The 18,675-nt window shown below is 38.5% G+C and overlaps 1 protein-coding gene, 1 non-coding gene and 1 pseudogene across 2 annotated transcripts; all 3 read left to right on the forward strand.

The window, feature by feature from the left end:
• Positions 1-1,195: 1,195 nt before the first annotated feature.
• Positions 1,196-3,547, forward strand: LOC104753537 (uncharacterized; annotated as a pseudogene).
• A 7,381-nt stretch (positions 3,548-10,928) lies between these two features.
• Positions 10,929-11,035, forward strand: LOC147925423 (small nucleolar RNA R71). Its single transcript, XR_015585516.1, has one exon. It is a non-coding gene; the product is annotated as a small nucleolar RNA R71 (small nucleolar RNA).
• A 4,459-nt stretch (positions 11,036-15,494) lies between these two features.
• On the forward strand, positions 15,495-17,079 carry LOC104750253 (uncharacterized). Its single transcript, XM_010472026.3, has 4 exons — positions 15,495-15,641; positions 15,784-15,910; positions 16,000-16,072; positions 16,643-17,079. The coding sequence occupies exons 1-4, from the start codon at positions 15,614-15,616 to the stop codon at positions 16,901-16,903; spliced, it is 489 nt and encodes a 162-aa protein (XP_010470328.1). The 5' UTR covers positions 15,495-15,613; the 3' UTR covers positions 16,904-17,079.
• Positions 17,080-18,675: the final 1,596 nt, after the last annotated feature.

The following is an 18,675-nucleotide window of genomic DNA, read 5'->3' on the forward strand; positions in this document are numbered from 1 at the left end:
CGAGAGAGGGGTGGCGAAGATGAGATCCGGTGGTCGGGTGGTGGTGGTGGGGAAGTTTTGCGTTTTGGTCAGAGAAGGAAATATTATAAATTCTAATTTGATAATTGTTTGTGATTGGATCCCTTGGGTTCACAAGATACTATCCCCTTAGGGTTTAGATTCCTTCATCCAAATCAAGATATATCGAATCCATTGAAGCCATAGTATTTACGGGAGAAGAAGCAAGGGTTTTCATCGGCCAAAGGGGAAGAAAGAAGAAGACACAGAAAAGAGGGCTAAAATTGTATTTTTGATTTGCCCAAAAATGCCTAAAACCGATAGTATGGAAAAAATGCCCAATTTAAAAGTTTTAGAAGAATAAATGCCCATTTAGACAATAACCCCTTTTCCAACATTTAGATCATTAAAATGAACAACAGCAAAAAAATGAAAAAAAAAATATATTAAGGGAAAAAAATAAAGTGGTGAGCAAACAAGGTTCACAAATTCATATAGGATGGCTGTTGGTAGCCGATGGAAAAGCCATATGTAAAGGGAGCTATTGGTTCAATGGAAATGAGCTGCGAAAGAATAAATAACTTGGAAAACTTTTCATAGAAATCGTCGAGATTCATTTTTGAAATCAAAATTAATTTTTAAAAAAATATAAGCCAAATATCACTCTCTGGCCTTAGACTCGTGAGCAAGATATCAATCTCTGGCAGCAGCCAAAAAGCTTTGACGTTGTTGTTAATTTCACTCAACTCAAGTCTGCAGCGGCAATGAGATGGCATGCAGAACATTCTACTCAAGAAGGAGAAATTACACACCCATCTGATGCAAAGGCGTGGAAACACTTTCAATCGGTATATCCTGACTTTGCTCAAGAGTGTAGGAATGTTTATCTTGGGTTGTGTACAAATGGTTTTAGTCCATTTGGTATGTCCGAGAGGCAATATTCATTATGGCCTGTTATATTGACGCCATACAATCTTCCTCCAGATATGTGTATGCAAAGTGAATTTCCGTTCTTGAGTATTTTGGTACCAGGTCCAAAGTATCTGAAGCGAGCTCTAGATATCTTCTTGCAACCTCTGATTCATGAGCTCAAGCAATTATGGTATGAAGGTGTTCAGACGTTCGATTCGTCGAGAAAAGAAATTTCAATATGTGGGCAGTGCTAATGTGGACGATTAGTGACTTCTCTGCGTACGGAATGTTATTTGGGTGGACAACACATGGAAGATTATCATGTCCTTATTGTATGGATCGTAGAGAGGCATTTAGGTTAAAGTATGGGCGAAAACCTTGTTGGTTTGATTGTCATCGTCGGTTTCTTCCATTGCATCATCCGTACCGGAAGAACAAGAAGTTGTTTAGAAAGAACAAAGTTGTGCGTGTTCCTCCACCAACTTATGTCTCTGGAAATGATTTGTTTGAGCAGATTGATTACTATGGCGCTCAAGAAACATGTAAACGTGGGGAAACTATCATACACCAGCAAACATGCCAGATGGATATGGAAGCTCTCACAATTGGCACAAACAGAGTATTTTTTGGGAGCTTCCATATTGGAAAGATCTTCTATTGCGGCGCAACCTTGACGTCATGCACATCGTTACGCTTCTGAATGTGCAGGGTAAAACAAAAGATAGCAGGAGATCTAGGTTGGATTTGGCAGAAATGTGCGCAATGATCGGTTTACATCTTACAAGAGATGGGAAATTACCAGTACCCCAATTTCGATTGTCAGCAGAGGCTAAGAAGGTGTTGTTCGAGTGGGTTAAATCTGAAGTGAAGTTTCCAGATGGATTTGTCTCTAAGTTTTCAAGATGTGTAGAGCAAGGCCAAAAATTTTCAGGTATGAAGAGCTACGATTGTCATGTCTTCATGCAACGGCTACTACCATTTGTATTTCTTGAGGTCTTGCCAACACACGTTCATGAAGTTATTGCAGGTATATAAGTATAGAATGATATATATATATAATTATCTATTTATATTTATATATTGATATATATACTTATTTAATTAATTCACCCATGAATTGGTTTGTAGGTATAGGAGTTTTTTTCCGGGACTTATGCACTAGAACATTGACCACTGATGGCATAGAGCAGTGACGAGATAATATTCCAGTGTTAATTTGTAACTTGGAGAAAATATTTCCCCCTGCTTTTTTAGACGTGATGGAACATTTTCCAATCCATCTACCACATGAAGCTGATCTTGGTGGGCCAGTGCAATTTTGCTGGATGTATCCTTTTGAGCGGTTTATGAAATCTCTTAAAAGAAAGGCCAAAAATCTTGCTAGAGTTAAGGGGTCGATAGTCGCCGGGAGTTTAACCGTGGAAACGTCTCACTTCACATCATACTACTTTAGCCCCACCGTGAGAACCAAGAAAACACGTACTCGACGATATGATGACGGAGGCGTTGCACCTACATATAATGTTCCTGATGTTCCAGATATCTTTGCTCAGATAGGAAGACTTGCTGGAAAGTTAAAGGAACTTTGGTAGGAAGATCATAGCTATTGTCGAGCAGGTCACAATTACATCTTGAAGAATCTAGATTATGTTCAACCTTTTGAAAGGTATTCTTTTTTATAGACTAAAATTAATTCTATTCTCTAAGATAACGAACTAATAAATCTCTATTTTCTTAGACTTTTTGATATGCAGATTCGTGAAGCATATCCTAATTTAGAAGAATCTGACTATGAGGCTTGCAAAGAGCGGGATTTCGCTAATTGGTTAAAATACTATGTAAGGATATATATGAAACAAATTTAAACTATATATGTATTAGAGTTTAAAATTTAAATAAACTTATAGTCTAAATATCTTATTTGTTTATATAGGTTCAAAATGGATGTGGAAATGAACCCTTGCCTCTTTGGTTGCATGAGCTCGTTCAAGAACCAAGAGCGAAGATCACTACTGCTCTGGTGTACTTTACTCGCAGTTATACTTTTCATATGTACGCACACGGAAGCCGCAAAGCTACAACAAATTATGGAATCTATGTACAAGCTGGTGATAGTGATTTCTACGACGTTTTGCAACAAATATTAGAAGTTGATTATCTAGGCCTTTTGAACTTGAGATGCGTACGTTTCAAGTGTAACTGGTATGATCCATCGGCCCGAGGCTTGCAAGTAAATAATTGGGGAGTTGTCGATGTGAATGCAAACAGATCATACCCCAAATTTGATCCTTTCATCCTAGCATCAGAAGCACAACAAGTGAACTTTCTGCCCTATCCTCGTTTAAGGCCAAGACTTGAAATGTGGTTATCAGTCATTAAAGTTAATCCTCGAGGTCGTATAATCGGGTTAGTTGATGATCAAGTCGTGTTGCAACAAGAAAGAGTCGGTGAAATTTCCATTCCAAACATGTCAACAGAAGATGTTATCCACATTGATCCACAAAACAAGCAAATTGAAGATGTTGATGATGTTTCTGAAGAAGAGGGTGAATTAGATGAATTCGAAGAGTTTGATGATGGAGAAGATTCTAATGATGATAATATAATTTCTAGTAGTTCAGAAAATGAATCTGATTGACCAATTGTAGTTTTTGTTGTTTTTTTAATAAAAAAGTAGATATTTGCGTTGGAATTGCGAGGGATGCTTTCATGGTCTCGCAAGGTGGTCGTAAGTCCCTGGCAAAAGACTATACCCTAAACATTATTTGCGAGGGATTTACGACTTTATCCTAACCCTAAACATTTAAATATTGCGAGGGATTTACGAGTCCTTTGCTAGGTCTTCACAGAGTGACTTGCGAGGGAATAGCTGCTAGTTTTCGCAAATACGTCGTTACTCCCTCGCAAAGCTTATAACCTAAACACTAGATGCTCAAACCCTAAGCTTTTCCACATTGCAATGGATTATTGTGTGTCAATGTGGATGACATCTTTTATTGATATGTTTGTAATAGAAATTTGATGCTCAAACCCTAAGCTTTTGCACTAGATCCTCAAACCCTAAGCTTACACCCTAAAGTATGTTGATGATGAATTTGAAAAAAAGCTTGAATAGAAGAATTTGGAGTATCTGATGATGGAGGAGAATTCAATGATAATAAAGTAATTTCTAATAGTTAAAAAGATGAATCTGATTGCGCAATTGTGGTTTTTCTTATTTTTTCAAAAAATATTTATCAATTTGCGAGGGATTTGCATTAGAATAGCGAGGGAACGCTTGAAATGTCTCGCAAAGTCATGGTTAATCCCTGGCAAAACCTATACATTAAATGTATTTTGCGAGGGACTAACGACCACAACCTAAACTCCAAACATTTAAATATTGCGAGGGATTTGCGAGGAACCTAGTTAATCCCTCGCAAAGTCGAAAACCCTAAAACCAAAAGGAGGACTCGCTAATCCCTCGCACATTTAATTGTGTGTGAGGGAAATGCGGGAGACCCTAGGTAATTCCTCGCAAAATTGTAAACCCTGCACACAACTTGAGTCTAGCTTATCCCTCGCAAAAGCTTTTGATTTTGTTATGTATAAACCCTAATTTGGTTTTAATTTCGATTTTGATCTATGCATGTTACTAATTACTAATTGGAATTTCGATTTTCTTTTCTTATAGATGTTTGGAGGCAACGATTACACAAGATTTCTTTCGGAACAAGGTTTAGCCTCTCCCAGTGCTTCTAATCGTCGCGGTCCCTCCGGTTCTAACAACTCAAACCCCGGTTCTCACAATAACCGCCGTGCAGCCAACCCCTGCCTGTGACGCCTCCTTCTAATAATACGCCTTCACCATCTCTTTCGCATGGTGGCACTGAGGCGAACCCTGACATTCCTGCATCTCAACCTGTGCATTCCTCCTCTACAGTCATGTCCCAACGTCTCAACAACCTGGACGATCTGGTTTAACTAAAATAGATCCTCGCCGACCTCTAGGAACTTTGTGGTAAGTTTTTTTTATATGTTTTTAATTTGTAATATAATTAAAAATTTGTATTTCCATGGATTCTAAAATATGTATTTCTTTTGAAGATTTGACCAAGACTCCTGTGTTGCTGAAACTGACTATTTTTGTGGTGGTGGTGAATGATGTATGGAATGATGACTTATGAATGAATGGATGTTAGGGTGTTTCAATTCCCCTTATGCAATTGTAGTATAAGAGGTGTCAATCCAATCTGAGTGTTTGTGAACAATCAAGATGTGCATATGAGTCTAAGTCAAGCCAGATGTAAAGGATGTTTGTCACTAACAATCCTATGATGAAATGGAAAGTGCAGAAAGTAAAACTACAAGAACTAGGAGCTAAATGCAAATGGAACAGAGTGATTATGACAAACAGAAATAGAAACTATGGAAATGCAAGTATTGAACTAATGCAAGGTAAGTAATGAACATGATACTAAATGAATGCAACAGAAATGCAACTAGGATGAAACAGGACAAACATAAATCATAAACACAAGTTCTGGTTTGGAACTCGAGCAAGCACTCGATCAAGTGCTGATCGAGTGCAGGGTCGAGCTGGACAAATACGCAAAACAGAGCAACACAAGAAAAACAGAGCAATACCAAAACGAATCAAACAACGATCAAACAACAGGATTTAAGCTAAGAAATCAATAAACAAGGAAGGTCTTGAGGAGGGATTCATAGGCTGGACTATAATTGAGGTCATCTAACTTGGTCAACAAATCTCAAACAACTTGAGCTAATCTCTAGACATATATTTCTAAGACATGTTTAATCCACTCTCATGGCAAGAAACAATCAAACTCATGCATCTCTGGACTTGTTCTCACAAAGTAAAGAATCTACACAAGCAGGCATTAAGCAATATGTCAAAAATCAAACAAGACTTCTAATCTCTTAGCAAGCCTAATGATAGTCTCTAGATCTAGCCTTATCTATGCTCCTTAGACATTGGTGTGATGCTAAGAGGCTTGAAATCAGATCCTACCCTCTCAGATATAGGATCAGCATTAAGAACATCTAGCCTAGAAGAGATCTACAACAATCAAGCTTGACCAAATCAAACAAACCTCAAACACAACCCAGCCTAACCCATCCTCAAGATCCTAAGCAACTACTCACAAGAACACATGATGAACATCAAAGTCATAAACCCAGAAAATGATGAAACTTGCATGATTAGATAGATAAAGCAAAGATCTACAATATTGAAGAAAGAACTAAACTCAAATTCTCAATATTAAGAAAGTTATGAAACCAAAAATATTGAAGAATTTAGTCTTTTTCTCCTTTTAAAAGAAGTACAAGATCTAAGAAAAATAAAAGTGCAAAAGGAATAATTCTAAAAAAAGTAAAAACTAGGTTTTAGACTCTCTAAAAAGCTGGACTATTTTGGTGGCTGCAGGTACAAGCCCTTATATAGAAAATGTAGTGGAAGCCCTAAAAACGCTAGAAGACAAAATAGCCAGGCGGATCGACTAACTCGACCTGGTGCTCGGTCGAGTGACCGGTCGAGTTGGCTCCTCTTGTGCTCCTCCCACTCGGTCGAGTCCCTCTCAGCACACGGTCGAGTGTCTGGTCGAGTGGGCAGTCGAGTTGGACTCCGGACCTTGGTTCTTCAGCCTTAGCTCTCCTGCTTTGTCCTCATGATTGCTTCACTTCTCCTCAGCATTGCTTCTATGCTCCTTAAGCTCCAAAATCACCTGTTTATGCATGAAAAGATGCAAATGCAATGCAACTAAACTCTAATGCAAGAACAGTCCTAAAGCTATGCAATAATGGTCAAAATGGATAGCAAAAGATGCAAAAGATGTGAATATATTAAGGGAAAACATGGTAAAATATATGAACATCAACACCCCCAAACTTAGTCTTTGCTTGCCCTCAAGCAAATGAACAAGACATAAGAAGGTAGGTGAGGTTTGAAAGTGGGATCTCAGCTCCTAAAGCTTGCAAATAGACCATCTAGAATCAATGTCCAAGTTACTAGTACTATGATGCAAGTTGAATGAGCTGTACTTAAAGATTTTAGACAAGCATATCACAGCCTTTACTGATTTGAGCCTTAGATGTCCACATTCATCCAAATCAACCATTTCCTTTAACATTCATTAATCAAGAACATGAATCAATTATATGCAATGCTTAAACTCATTTGGCTTGGCAGTAAAAGGTTTAGAGACAATGATGGTCACTCTTTAGAGTGGGGTTTGTCAATATCAAGGTTCTCTCATAAAAAATGGATTGAGCTTTAGAAGAATGCTAAAGGTAAGAACACTTAGACACATACAAGAACAAAACCTTGTCTACCCAAAGGCACCCAAAGTGTTTATCCTATCAATCTAAACCCAATTGATCCTAGTGCTACCCTTTAACTTCTTCTCTTCTCTTTCACCCTTTTCTCTTTTGATTTTAAAGTCTTAGGAGAGGTTTCTTATTTGATCTTTCTAGTGGAATGGGGGATTCTTACTTATTTGCTATGGTTCTCTTTTCTTCTTATTCTTAAGGCATAAAAGCATTTTGCTAAACTCTTCTTTTTCTTTCTTTATTTTCTTTGATTGAAACCATCTTTAAACAATATCATACTTCCCATTCTTTCACTAGACTTTGATTTTCTTAAAAACATTCCCCTCCTAAAGACTCTAATCTTTTCTTTCTCTTCTCCTCTTTTCTTTTCTTTCTTTTTCAAACAACCAAATCCCAAACCCAACAATAAAATCACCTAGTCCTATCTAGTTTGGAAAATGCAAACTAGAACTACACAAGGCATTATTCTTGTCAGTTCAAACCTAACACTTTCTACAAAGCTCAATCCCAAAAAGGCCTCACACACTCAAGAATAAGCATGGCTTGAAAGAAGGGTTGGTTAAGGGTATTGGAAACTGATTTTAATGATTCAATCAGCTACTTGGATCAACAAGAGTGGTAAAAAGGAGAAAGATGATCCAAATATGTATATGGTATCCATGAGTTTAAAGCAATGCACACATTGATATTTAACAGTCAATATTAAGTTCTTATAAGTAGGAAATGGCATCAAATCACAACATGCTTCAATTTAGACCAAATGCAATGCAGGAATTCAAGGCTTGGTTCAATCTTATGCTTCTAACCACTCAACTAGCATCAAAGTACTATTAACTTGGGCATTGATCCTAGTCTAGTGAATTAAACAAGCTAACAAGGCAAAACTCATCATAGATCCCTAATGCAAATATTATACAATCCTACATGAAACATGCTAAACAAGATGCTATTATGCAATGCAAACTACATGAACACTCTTTTTTTATAAAGAATTTTGCAAAAATTTTCAAAATTTTAGGGTTTTTCTATGCCTTAGATGCTATGCAAGTATTAACATGATGATGCTAAAAATTTGAAATAAGAAAACAAAACACAACATCAAATGCTATCTCAAACCCTCCCCCAAACTTAAATCACACAGTCCTCTGTGTGAAAGAAATTTGTAAGAGGATTCAAGATCAAAAACAAAACACAACATCAAATGCAATGGTATTTACAAGGGAAGGTGATAGTGGTACCTCAAGGATTGGAGAAGAAACTGTCCACATCCTCTAGCATGCTGTCAAAGGTGTAATTGGGGTCTTGTTGATGACTTGGAGGTGGAGATTGGGGCAGCTCGACGATGGGAATCGACCGGGACTCGGTCGAGTACGTGCTCGAGTGGGGGGGTCGAGTGGGCTTGCGAATCTCCTTCCCCAAGTCCAAATCTCTCCATACCCATCTACACTTTCATTGAAAGGCCTGCCCAACACAAACATAAAACAAAACACATCAAAACTACTAGAAAATAAAGCATATTATACCTTAGGGACTTCCTCCCTAGTGAGCTTGTTTAGAGTCACTAAGCTTGACTTTGGCTGCCTTCTTAGGCTTTGTTTAGATACCAAGGAGGTGATGAAATCCTCCCTGGCACTTCTTGATCATTGTGAGTCTGATCCTTGATCACCTCACCTTTAACACACAAACCATATTTCTTCTTGATTTTGAGCCTTGGTCTTGCTTTCCTCAAAGACCTCTTGTTTAGCTTGACTTGGAGATCTTTAACCATACCAGTCAACTCTTGAACTGACCTCTTAAGCTTTTCCACAGAATCTTCTTGAAGAGGGAGATTGTCCTTTGGAGTTGCCACTTCACTTAAACCTTCATGACCACCTTTGTCCTTGATAGTAAAAGGTTGATCATCAATGGTAGGAAGGTTGGTTGGGTTATGGATGTTAAACTTCATAGCTATACCCTCAGAAATGTTCAAGGTCACAAGACCTTCCTTAACATCAATAACAGCTCCAACTGTAGCTAAGAATGGCCTCCCTAGGATGATAGGATCTTCAGGTTCCTTGTCCATCTCCAATACCACAAAATCTGTATGAATCCTTGCTCTTCCTATCTTGACTGGAATATTCTCCAATTTGCCAACCACATCTCTGTTTGAACCATCAGCTAGGCATATATGAAGGTTGGTGGACTTGAAGTCAGTGTGCCCAAGCTTTTGTGCTATAGAATAGGGCATCACACTGATAGATGCTCCCAAGTCACATAAGCACTGGTTGTAGTGAAGATAGCTAAGTGTGCAAGGCAGATAGAATGGACCTGGATCCTTAAGCTTAATTGGGATGATTACTCCTCCAAGGTCTTCAAGATCTTTCTCATCTTGAGCTTGAGCCTTCTTCTTTGATAAATCAAGCAAAAAATCCTTATAGAGAGGATATGGATCATACTGTTCCAAGGCAGGTCCTCCCTCTTCTTCTTGGTAAGCAATGGTGATCTCTTGTATGGCCATCACTTCTTCTAGTTTCTCAATCACAACCACTTCCTTCAAAGCTTTCTCTTCCTTTTGTTGCAAAGCCAACATTTGTTTTTTCTCAATGATTTCCCTTAATTCCTTAAGCTTTTGTGCCTTGAAACGTCCTGGGAATGGTAGAGGTGGTTTGTAAGCAGGAGGGATGTACTTAGCAGGCTTGACAGCTTCTGACTCTTCAGCTCGATCAGCCACTCGAACACTCACTCGGTCGAGTGCATGCTCGAGCACCTGGTCGAGTGCAATACCGGAGTCAGTCTGCTTTGCATAAACTTCACTCTGAGCTTCAAGAAATGACCAATCCTCCCCAACTTGAACTTCACTGTCCCCAGTGATTTCCTCTTCAAAGAGATGAATGGCTTTGGCAGTAAACTCCCTTGGGTTTTGAACTGCTTTTCCAGGGAGTTGGGTGGGTTTTGGAGCTGAAGTAGATGCTATATTGCTCTCCATATACTTCACTCTTGAGTTAAGTCCCTCAAACTTCATATTGAGATCCTTATATTGGGATGTTAACCTTTGATTCAGCTCAGCAAACTGTTTGGCTTCCTCAATTTTCCCATTGGTTTGCCCAATCAACAACTGTTGTATCATTGCTCTTAGGTCTTGTTCCTGGCCTTGGTTAGTCTGAAACCCTGGTGGGGGACACAATTGGGGCTGGAACACTTGTTGCTGCTGCTTTGGTGCATAGTTGTGCTGTTGTTGAGGCTGAGGAGGTAGATAGACTTGGTCTTGAGGGTTGGCTACATTGGTGCTCCTATAAGAGAGGTTGTTCTGCTTGAAACCTCCACCTTGGTTGTAGCCTTTGTATCCTCCTCCTTGGTTCTGCATATAACACAACTCAGCAAACTCCCTATCTCCTTCCTGGACTGGAGCTTCTTCTTCACCAATGAAGTGAATGGTTTTTGATTGGCTTAGGAGAATCTTGTCAAGCTGAACATTGACCATCTTTAAATCCTGCTTGTATTTGTCCTCCTGATCAGTGGAGGGGATCCTCATGGTTCTATCATAATCTTCATTATAATTACCATCTGACTGAGCAAGGTTCTCAACCAATTCCCATCCTTCTTCCTTATTCTTGTTGAGGAAGTTGCCATTTGAAGCTGTATCAAGAAGCATTCTTATCTTGGGAAGCACTCCTCTATACAAAGTGCTTAGAAGGGACTCATTGCTGAAGCCATGGTGAGGACACTGAGTTTGAAATCCTTTAAACCTCTCCCAAGCTTCACAAAAGCTCTCATTATTCCTTTAAGCAAACCCAGAAATTTCATTCCTCAACCTAGCAGTCCTTGCATTGGAGAAGAACTTGGCTAGAAAAGCTTTCTTGCATGCATCCCATGTGGTTATAGCTCCAGTAGGAAGAGTCTTCTCCCATAGATGAGCTTTGTCTCCAAGGGAAAATGGGAATAGCCTTAACTTGAAGCCATCTTCACTTACTCCATTGATTTTTGTGAGTCCACATATTCTGTCAAACTCATCAAGGTGATCTAGAGGATCCTCCATTGGCAACCCATGAAATTTGTTGGCTTGTATCATGGAGATTAATCTACTCTTTATTTCATAATTATTATTGGCCACAGCAGGAGGCACAATACCAGCTCTTTGGTTGTGTGTGTTAGGTGCATCCCCAGCACCAATGTGTCTAGGTCTATGATCATGGTGATCTTGCTGCTCCATGACCACTTGTTCTTCTTGTTGTTGAACTACTCTTCTTTGCTTATGTCTCAAACCCTTTTGTAGCCTGTGGATGTTGTCAATAGGCCTTTGAAGACTGTCTTTGCCTTTTGACCTTGTGTGCATCAACAAACTCGACTACAGACTCGAACAGGTACACGGTCGAGCACAGGCTCGAATGGGTGGTCGAGTCAACTGGGAAGTAATGGCTATTTGGATCCGGCTTCTGACTCGATCAAGTGCTCGATCACGGCTCGGTCGAGTGGTGGTCGAGTGGGTGGTCGAGTGGGTACTTGAAACTCAAGACAGCCAAGCAAAGGAAGATTCGAGTTCAGTAACTTCACAAGTGTTTAAACGAACTTAGTCTTAGACTAATAATGATCCTAAATGTCACAAAACAAACTCAAATGGGCAACAACGCCAAATTGAAACTGACTATTTTTGTAGTGGTGGTGAATGATGTATGGAATGATGACTAATGAATGAATGGATGTCAGGGTGTTTCAATTCCCCTTATGCAATTGTAGTATAAGAGGTGTCAATCCAATCTGAGTGTTTGTGAACAATCAAGATGTGCATATGAGTCTAAGTCAAGTCAGATGTAAAGGATGTTTGTCACTAACAATCCTATGATGAAATGGAAAGTGCAGAAAGTAAAACTACAAGAACTAGGAGCTAAATGCAAATGGAACAGAGTGATTATGACAAACAGAAATAGAAACTATGGAAATGCAAGTATTGTCCTAATGCAAGGTAAGTAATGAACAGGATACTAAATGAATGCAACAGAAATGCAACTAGGATGAAATAGGACAAACATAAATCATAAACACAAGTTCTGGGTTGGAACTCGAGCAAGCACTCGATCGAGTGCTGATCGAGTGCAGGGTCGAGCTGGACAAATACGCAAAACAGAGCAACACAAGAAAAACAGAGCAATACCAAAACGAATCAAACAACGATCAAACAACATGATTTAAGCTAAGAAATCAATAAACAAGGAAGGTCTTGAGGAGGGATTCATGGGCTGGACTATGATTGAGATCATCTAACTTGGTCAACAAATCTCAAACAACTTGAGCTAATCTCTAGACATATATTTCTAAGACATGTTTAATCCACTCTCATGGCAAAAAACAATCAAACTCATGCATCTCTAGACTTGTTCTCACAAAGTAAAGAATCTACACAAGCAGACATTAAGCAATATGTCAAAAATCAAACAAGACTTCTAATCTCTTAGCAAGCCTAATGATAGTCTCTAGATCTAGCCTTATCTATGCTCCTTAGACATTGGTGTGATGCTAAGAGGCTTGAAATCAGATCCTACCCTCTCAGATATAGGATCAGCATTAAGAACATCTAGCCTAGAAGAGATCTACAACAATCAAGCTTGACCAAATCAAACAAACCTCAAACACAACCCAGCCTAACCCATCCCCAAGATCGTAAGCAACTACTCACAAGAACACATGATAAACATCAAAGTCATAAACCCAGAAAATGATGAAACTTGCATGATTAGATAGATAAAGCAAAGATCTACAATATTGAAGAAAGAACTAAACTCAAATTCTCAATATTAAGAAAGTTATGAAACCAACAATATTGAAGAATTTAATATTTTTCTCCTTTTAAAAGAAGTACAAGATCTAAGAAAAATAAAAGTGCAAAAGGAATAATTCTAAAAAAGGTAAAAACTAGGTTTTAGACTCTCTAAAAAGCTGGACTCTTTTGGTGGCTGCAGGTACAAGCCCTTATATAGAAAATGTAGTGGAAGCCCTAAAAACGCTAGAAGACAAAATAGCCAGGCGGCTCGACCAACTCGACATGGTGCTCGGTCGAGTGACCAGTCGAGTTGGCTCCTCTTGTGCTCCTCCCACTCGGTCGAGTTCCTCTCAGCACACGGTCGAGTGTCTGGTCGAGTGGGCAGTCGAGTTGGACTCCGGACCTTGGTTCTTCAGCCTTAGCTCTCCTGCTTTCTCCTCATGATTTCTTCACTTCTCCTCAGCATTGCTTCTATGCTCCTTAAGCTCCAAAATCACCTGTTTATGCATGAAAAGATGCAAATGCAATGCAACTAACCTCTAATGCAAGAACAGTCCTAAAGCTATGCAATAATGGTCAAAATGGATAGCAAAAGATGCAAAAGATGTGAATATATTAAGGGAAAACAGGGTAAAATATATGAACATCAGTTGCGGCTACTGTTCGAAGCATATTTGAAAGAGATTTCCAAGAGTCCTATGCCAGTTGGACACAAACGCCGAATGCAGTGGTAGATCATTGGTATGAAACGTTTGCGGTAAGTTCAGTCTCTTTGTTTGCTATTTATTAAATATAGAGTTATCCTTTTTTTTTTGCAAGCAAATATACAATTGGGACCGTAGCATAAACGATAGAGTGAGGCAAGAGTTTGAGGGCAAGTTGAAGGACAGGATGTGTGATCAAATGTCATGGTGGAAGTCAAAGTGGAAGCTTAAAGGAGATGAGGCAAAGCCACGATGGATTGATCCTCAGGTATGGGCTGGTCTTGTTCGGTATTGGCTTGATCCAAAAACAGAAATCAAGAGCAACAAGAGTCAGAATGCTCGCTATCATGATCCGGAGGGCACCGGAATATACAAGCACCATTCAGACCAAACGTCGTTTATAGCCCGTGCTCGAAAGCATGTAAGTTCTTTAAGTTTTTTTTTTTCTTTTATAATTGTGCCTTCTGAACTCTTTTATTTGGTAACTAATCAATGTTTTTTTTTCTTTCAAGTATGAGATCACTGGTGAGCTAACTCTGGATTTCCTACGAATCCTAGAAGACACTCAACGAAAACCGGATGGCTCATTTACTGATGGCAAGTCCGAGTCCTTGTTTAATGAAGTGTCGTCCAAGATTCAAGAGTTGGAATCTGAGATGTGTATAGAGGATAATGGAGAGAGTTCTGCTTCTGGTGGGGTGCCCATTCATATCAAAAACAAAATTTACACTGAGGTAAGTTACAAATTTTTAGTTTTGTTGGTTTTAAATACTAATGATTGTATTTCTAATGATTTTTTGATATATTGCGATTGTTTTGTTTGAAATGTTGAACTGTTATCAGTGTTTTGACTGTTGGTTGAACTGTTGCCATTGTTTTGGTTGTGATAATTTGTGAATCTTGTGTATGTGATATCTTTGATGGTTTTGTATGTTATAACTTGTGATTCTTTTGTATATCATTCCCCCACCAATTGTTTTGTGTTATCTTGTTTTCTGATATCTTCAATTGTTTTGAATGTGATAACTTGCGATTTTGTTTGTTGTTCTGTTGTTAGGTTGCTCCAAAGAAGAAAAACAGGATTTTTGGAGTTGGTCCTCTGCAGTTTGAAGCGTCCTCTTCCAGTAGCGGTCCACCACATCCGTCTCCAGCTAATGATCCAGTTATATTGGCTCAGAAACTTGCTGCAGCTGAGGAGTGTATCCAAACCCATGCAACTCAAATCCAAGAAAATGCTCAATGAATGCATAGCTACGATGCATACTTCGACTACCTCGCGGAAAAAGACCTTGAGTTTGCTGCCAAGTTCCGGAACCCGGCCAACCAACAAACGACCAACCCAGCTTCCACCAACCCGGAGGGCACCAACCCATTAGCAAGCAACAACACAACAACTAGATATTCGTTAATTGATCAAGTTCGATTGGTTCACTAGACACCATGAGTTAACCACTTGGCAGGCCATGAGGAAAAACTCGTTCAAGTCTATGTGTTAGTAAAGTTCTGCAGTTATGGTGGGTTTACTTTCCTATGATCTATTCTAGTTCATAGAATCCGTGAATCATGCACCCTTAAACCCAACCAACTATGTAATAATAAATTATTCAAACATGTTTAAAGCAAACAAGTTCATGGATGATAAAAAGGTAAGGAAATAAACAAATCAATAAAACAAAGAGGGTTCATAAGTACTTCTTGAAAATGATCTTTTGATAGTGAACTAATAAGTGCTCGAAACATTAATGGGCCGTTGACCAACATTTAAATGGGCCTAAATTAATTAACGAAGGAGGAAAAATAAAAAAAAAATCTTTGGATCGTTACTGGAATTGGAACCTCACGCCTCCACTCAGATCCACATATATATTAAAACTAAAAAAAAAAATCATTTTTTGTGCAATCAATCAGACGAGAAGAAAGATCATTCATCGCCATGGGACAAGTCTTTAACAAGCTCCGAGGTTTGAAAAAAATTGCTTTTTAATTTGTAGTATTGGTTCATTCACAAATCAGAATCAGTTTTATGGTCAAGTAATTTAACTTTGTATAGATAATGAAATTGCTTCTTATGGTATGTGAATGTGATCGCAATCGTAATTACAGGTAAAGAATGGAGGCATGAGCAGGTAGAAGCGATATGTGATCGTGTTTTCGATCGGTTCAAGATTCAAACTGGAAGAGCCAATCTTACGTTTGAAGAGCTATACATCGCCGTGCTTCTCGTTTACAAGTAAAAAAAAAAAAACAATTCGAGGGTTAATTTACTGATTTAGACAATTTTATGTATTAATATTCTCTTGGTGTTGTGATGTTCGTCAGTGACATAAACAAGAGATTGCCTGGTCCTCATTTCGATCCGCCTTCTAAGGATCTTGTCAGAAGCATTATGACGGTACTACGTACTCTTTCACTTTTTCTAGAGACGTTGTTAACACCCAAACGCTGAATTACTTACTGCTTTTGCGTTTGTGTTTAAAGGTGAAAAGAAATGAAAAACGAATTCGCAATTTTTAAACACAAGCTGATGATTTTTTTTTTTTTTTTTTTTTATTTGTTTTGCGTTTGCTTTAACTTTTAATTGGAAAATTTTACTAAACTTTTGTTTTTAAAGGCACCCGATTAAATTGGTCTTCAAAAGTGATTTAACTTATTTTTAAATCGATTTTCAATGAATTAAAGAGAAATACCTTTTATGAAAAAAAAATCAAAAGTGAAACATAAGTATTATGGAAAAAGAAAACCATTGATTAATTTGTGGTTAGTTGGCTGGACAAACGCTTGATTAGCGTCTACCGAAATTTTTACTAATATGATCTTAATTTTTAAATTGTGGATATTTCTGGAAAAAAAAATACATAGTAAAAGAAAATGGAGACAAACAAATTATTAAAGTCTCTGGAAGATTTGGTATATTTGAGTGCTCATATTGTTTGTGTGATGTTTTGTTTTTTTTGGATAATAGAACTGTGATATCAACTTGGATGGAGAAATTGATAGGGAGGAGTTTGTGAAGTTTTTTGAGCAGCTTACGGCTGAGACATTCAATGTGGTTAGTCAGGGTTTGATCATATCTTTGATTGTGGCTCCTACTGTGGCTATAGCTACGAAGAGGGCCACAGAAGGTGTTCCAGGAGTTGGCAAAGTTGTGCAGAAGCTGCCTACTTCAATCTATGCTTCTCTTGTGACTCTTGCAGTTATGTGGGTGAATTCTGATTCAAGTTAAGCTTCTCATATTGCAAAGCTTGTCACCAAATAAATGTGTTTATACTTAAATGTGTCAACTTCTTTTACCACAAAAGTATTGAAACAACGTAAGGATTGTTGAACGGTCGGATGATACTTTCTTTGTGAACTCTTGCTCGCCCGATAGATCTCTTTTCATGAATTATTCATTTCACAGTCCGGCAGCAGCAGTTGTTGTGAAGCGCACTTGTAGAAGTAAATAAGTCTGTCCTTTAGACTTGGAGTAGATAATATACCTGAAATTTATATGTAGAAGTCTCTATATCCCAAATATCCAAACTAAAATGAAAAAAATGTATGCTTAACAGTGACTTTGGTTTTAGGCTTAATCGTTTGAACAGCCGTAATGTTGTAGTAAAGAGAACCGGACTAGCATGAGACACACACTCGAAGAAAAGAGTAATATAATGTATTCAACTAAAGTATCACATTTATTGTTGTTTAGTGGTTATTGGATCACTTTATTAGTTGAGTGACAACAGTTTTGAGTTCTCTCATTGTGATTTTTTTTTATTACTAAGTATTGTCTATTGACAAATTTTGATATTTTTGTTTAATAAAGTTTGATATCTATACTATTAATTGGGGAGTACATTCTAAGCTTTAAAAAAAAAAACAATTATTCTATTATATACTTCCAGAAAAAAAAAAGAATTAAAAAAACTAAATCAAAGGCAAAAAGGTAATCTAATTAAATAAAAACACGCGGATCCTTAATGATCTAATATCCTCGTTCGGATCGTGCTTAAGGAACAAGCGTATCTAAACATATTTGTAACGTCCCGACTGTCATCTCTCAGTGGGCCCCATGTCCAATTCTAGTCTATAGGTCCACCTTCCTTAATGGGCCTCACGTCCTCTCACTAGGCTTGTGAGTCCATCAACATCCGACGGCCGGTTTGCTACGTCCGGGAGGCTTTAAAAACTTGTTATCGTCCCTCCAAATCACCACATGATCTTTTTATGTGTTTTGTCCTCACTCACACAGTTCCGACAATCACTTCCCGGAAGGTCACTCATCCTCAGACTACTCCAGCATAAGCACACGCTTAATTGTGGAGTTCTCTCAGGACCCTTGACCAAAAAGATAAGTGCACTTTGGTGAGATAGGTGGTCAAATCAATTCTTTTAAACCTCTCTGCAAGTCTTTAAAACCGGGGTGTCACAATTAACCCCCACAAACAAATCGCAACGTCCCCGTTGCGCACCAAGACCGTCACCCCCTGACGGTATGAGCCCACTCGACTCCACACTCGTCTGGGTTCGGCTCTGATACCACTTGTAACGCCCTGACCGCCACCTCATAGTGGGCCCATATACAATCCCATTTCATGAGTCCACCTTCCTTAATGGGCTTCACGTTCTCTCACTAGGCCCGTAAGCCCATCAATATCCGACGACCGGTTTGCTACGTCCGGGAGGCTGTAAAGACTTGTTACCGTCCCTACAAATCACCACATGATTTTTCCCCATTTTTTGTCCTCACTCACATAGTTCCGACTGTCACTTCCTGGAAGGTCACCCATCTTGAGACTACTCCAACATAAGCACGCTTAACTGTTGACTGTGGAGTTCTCTCAGAACCCTTGACCGAAAAGATAAGTGCACTTTGGTGACATAGGTAGCCAAATCAATTCTTTTAAACCTCTCCACAAGTCTCTAAAATTGGGGTATCACAATCTTCTTCATTATATACCTGAAAGCAAATTTATTAAATAATTAGAGAGATAAAAATATACCAACTTATCATAA

Source organism: Camelina sativa, chromosome 16 (genome assembly GCF_030686135.1).
Source record: "Camelina sativa cultivar CO46 ecotype springtype chromosome 16, ASM3068613v1".
Taxonomy (NCBI): Eukaryota; Viridiplantae; Streptophyta; class Magnoliopsida; order Brassicales; family Brassicaceae; genus Camelina; species Camelina sativa.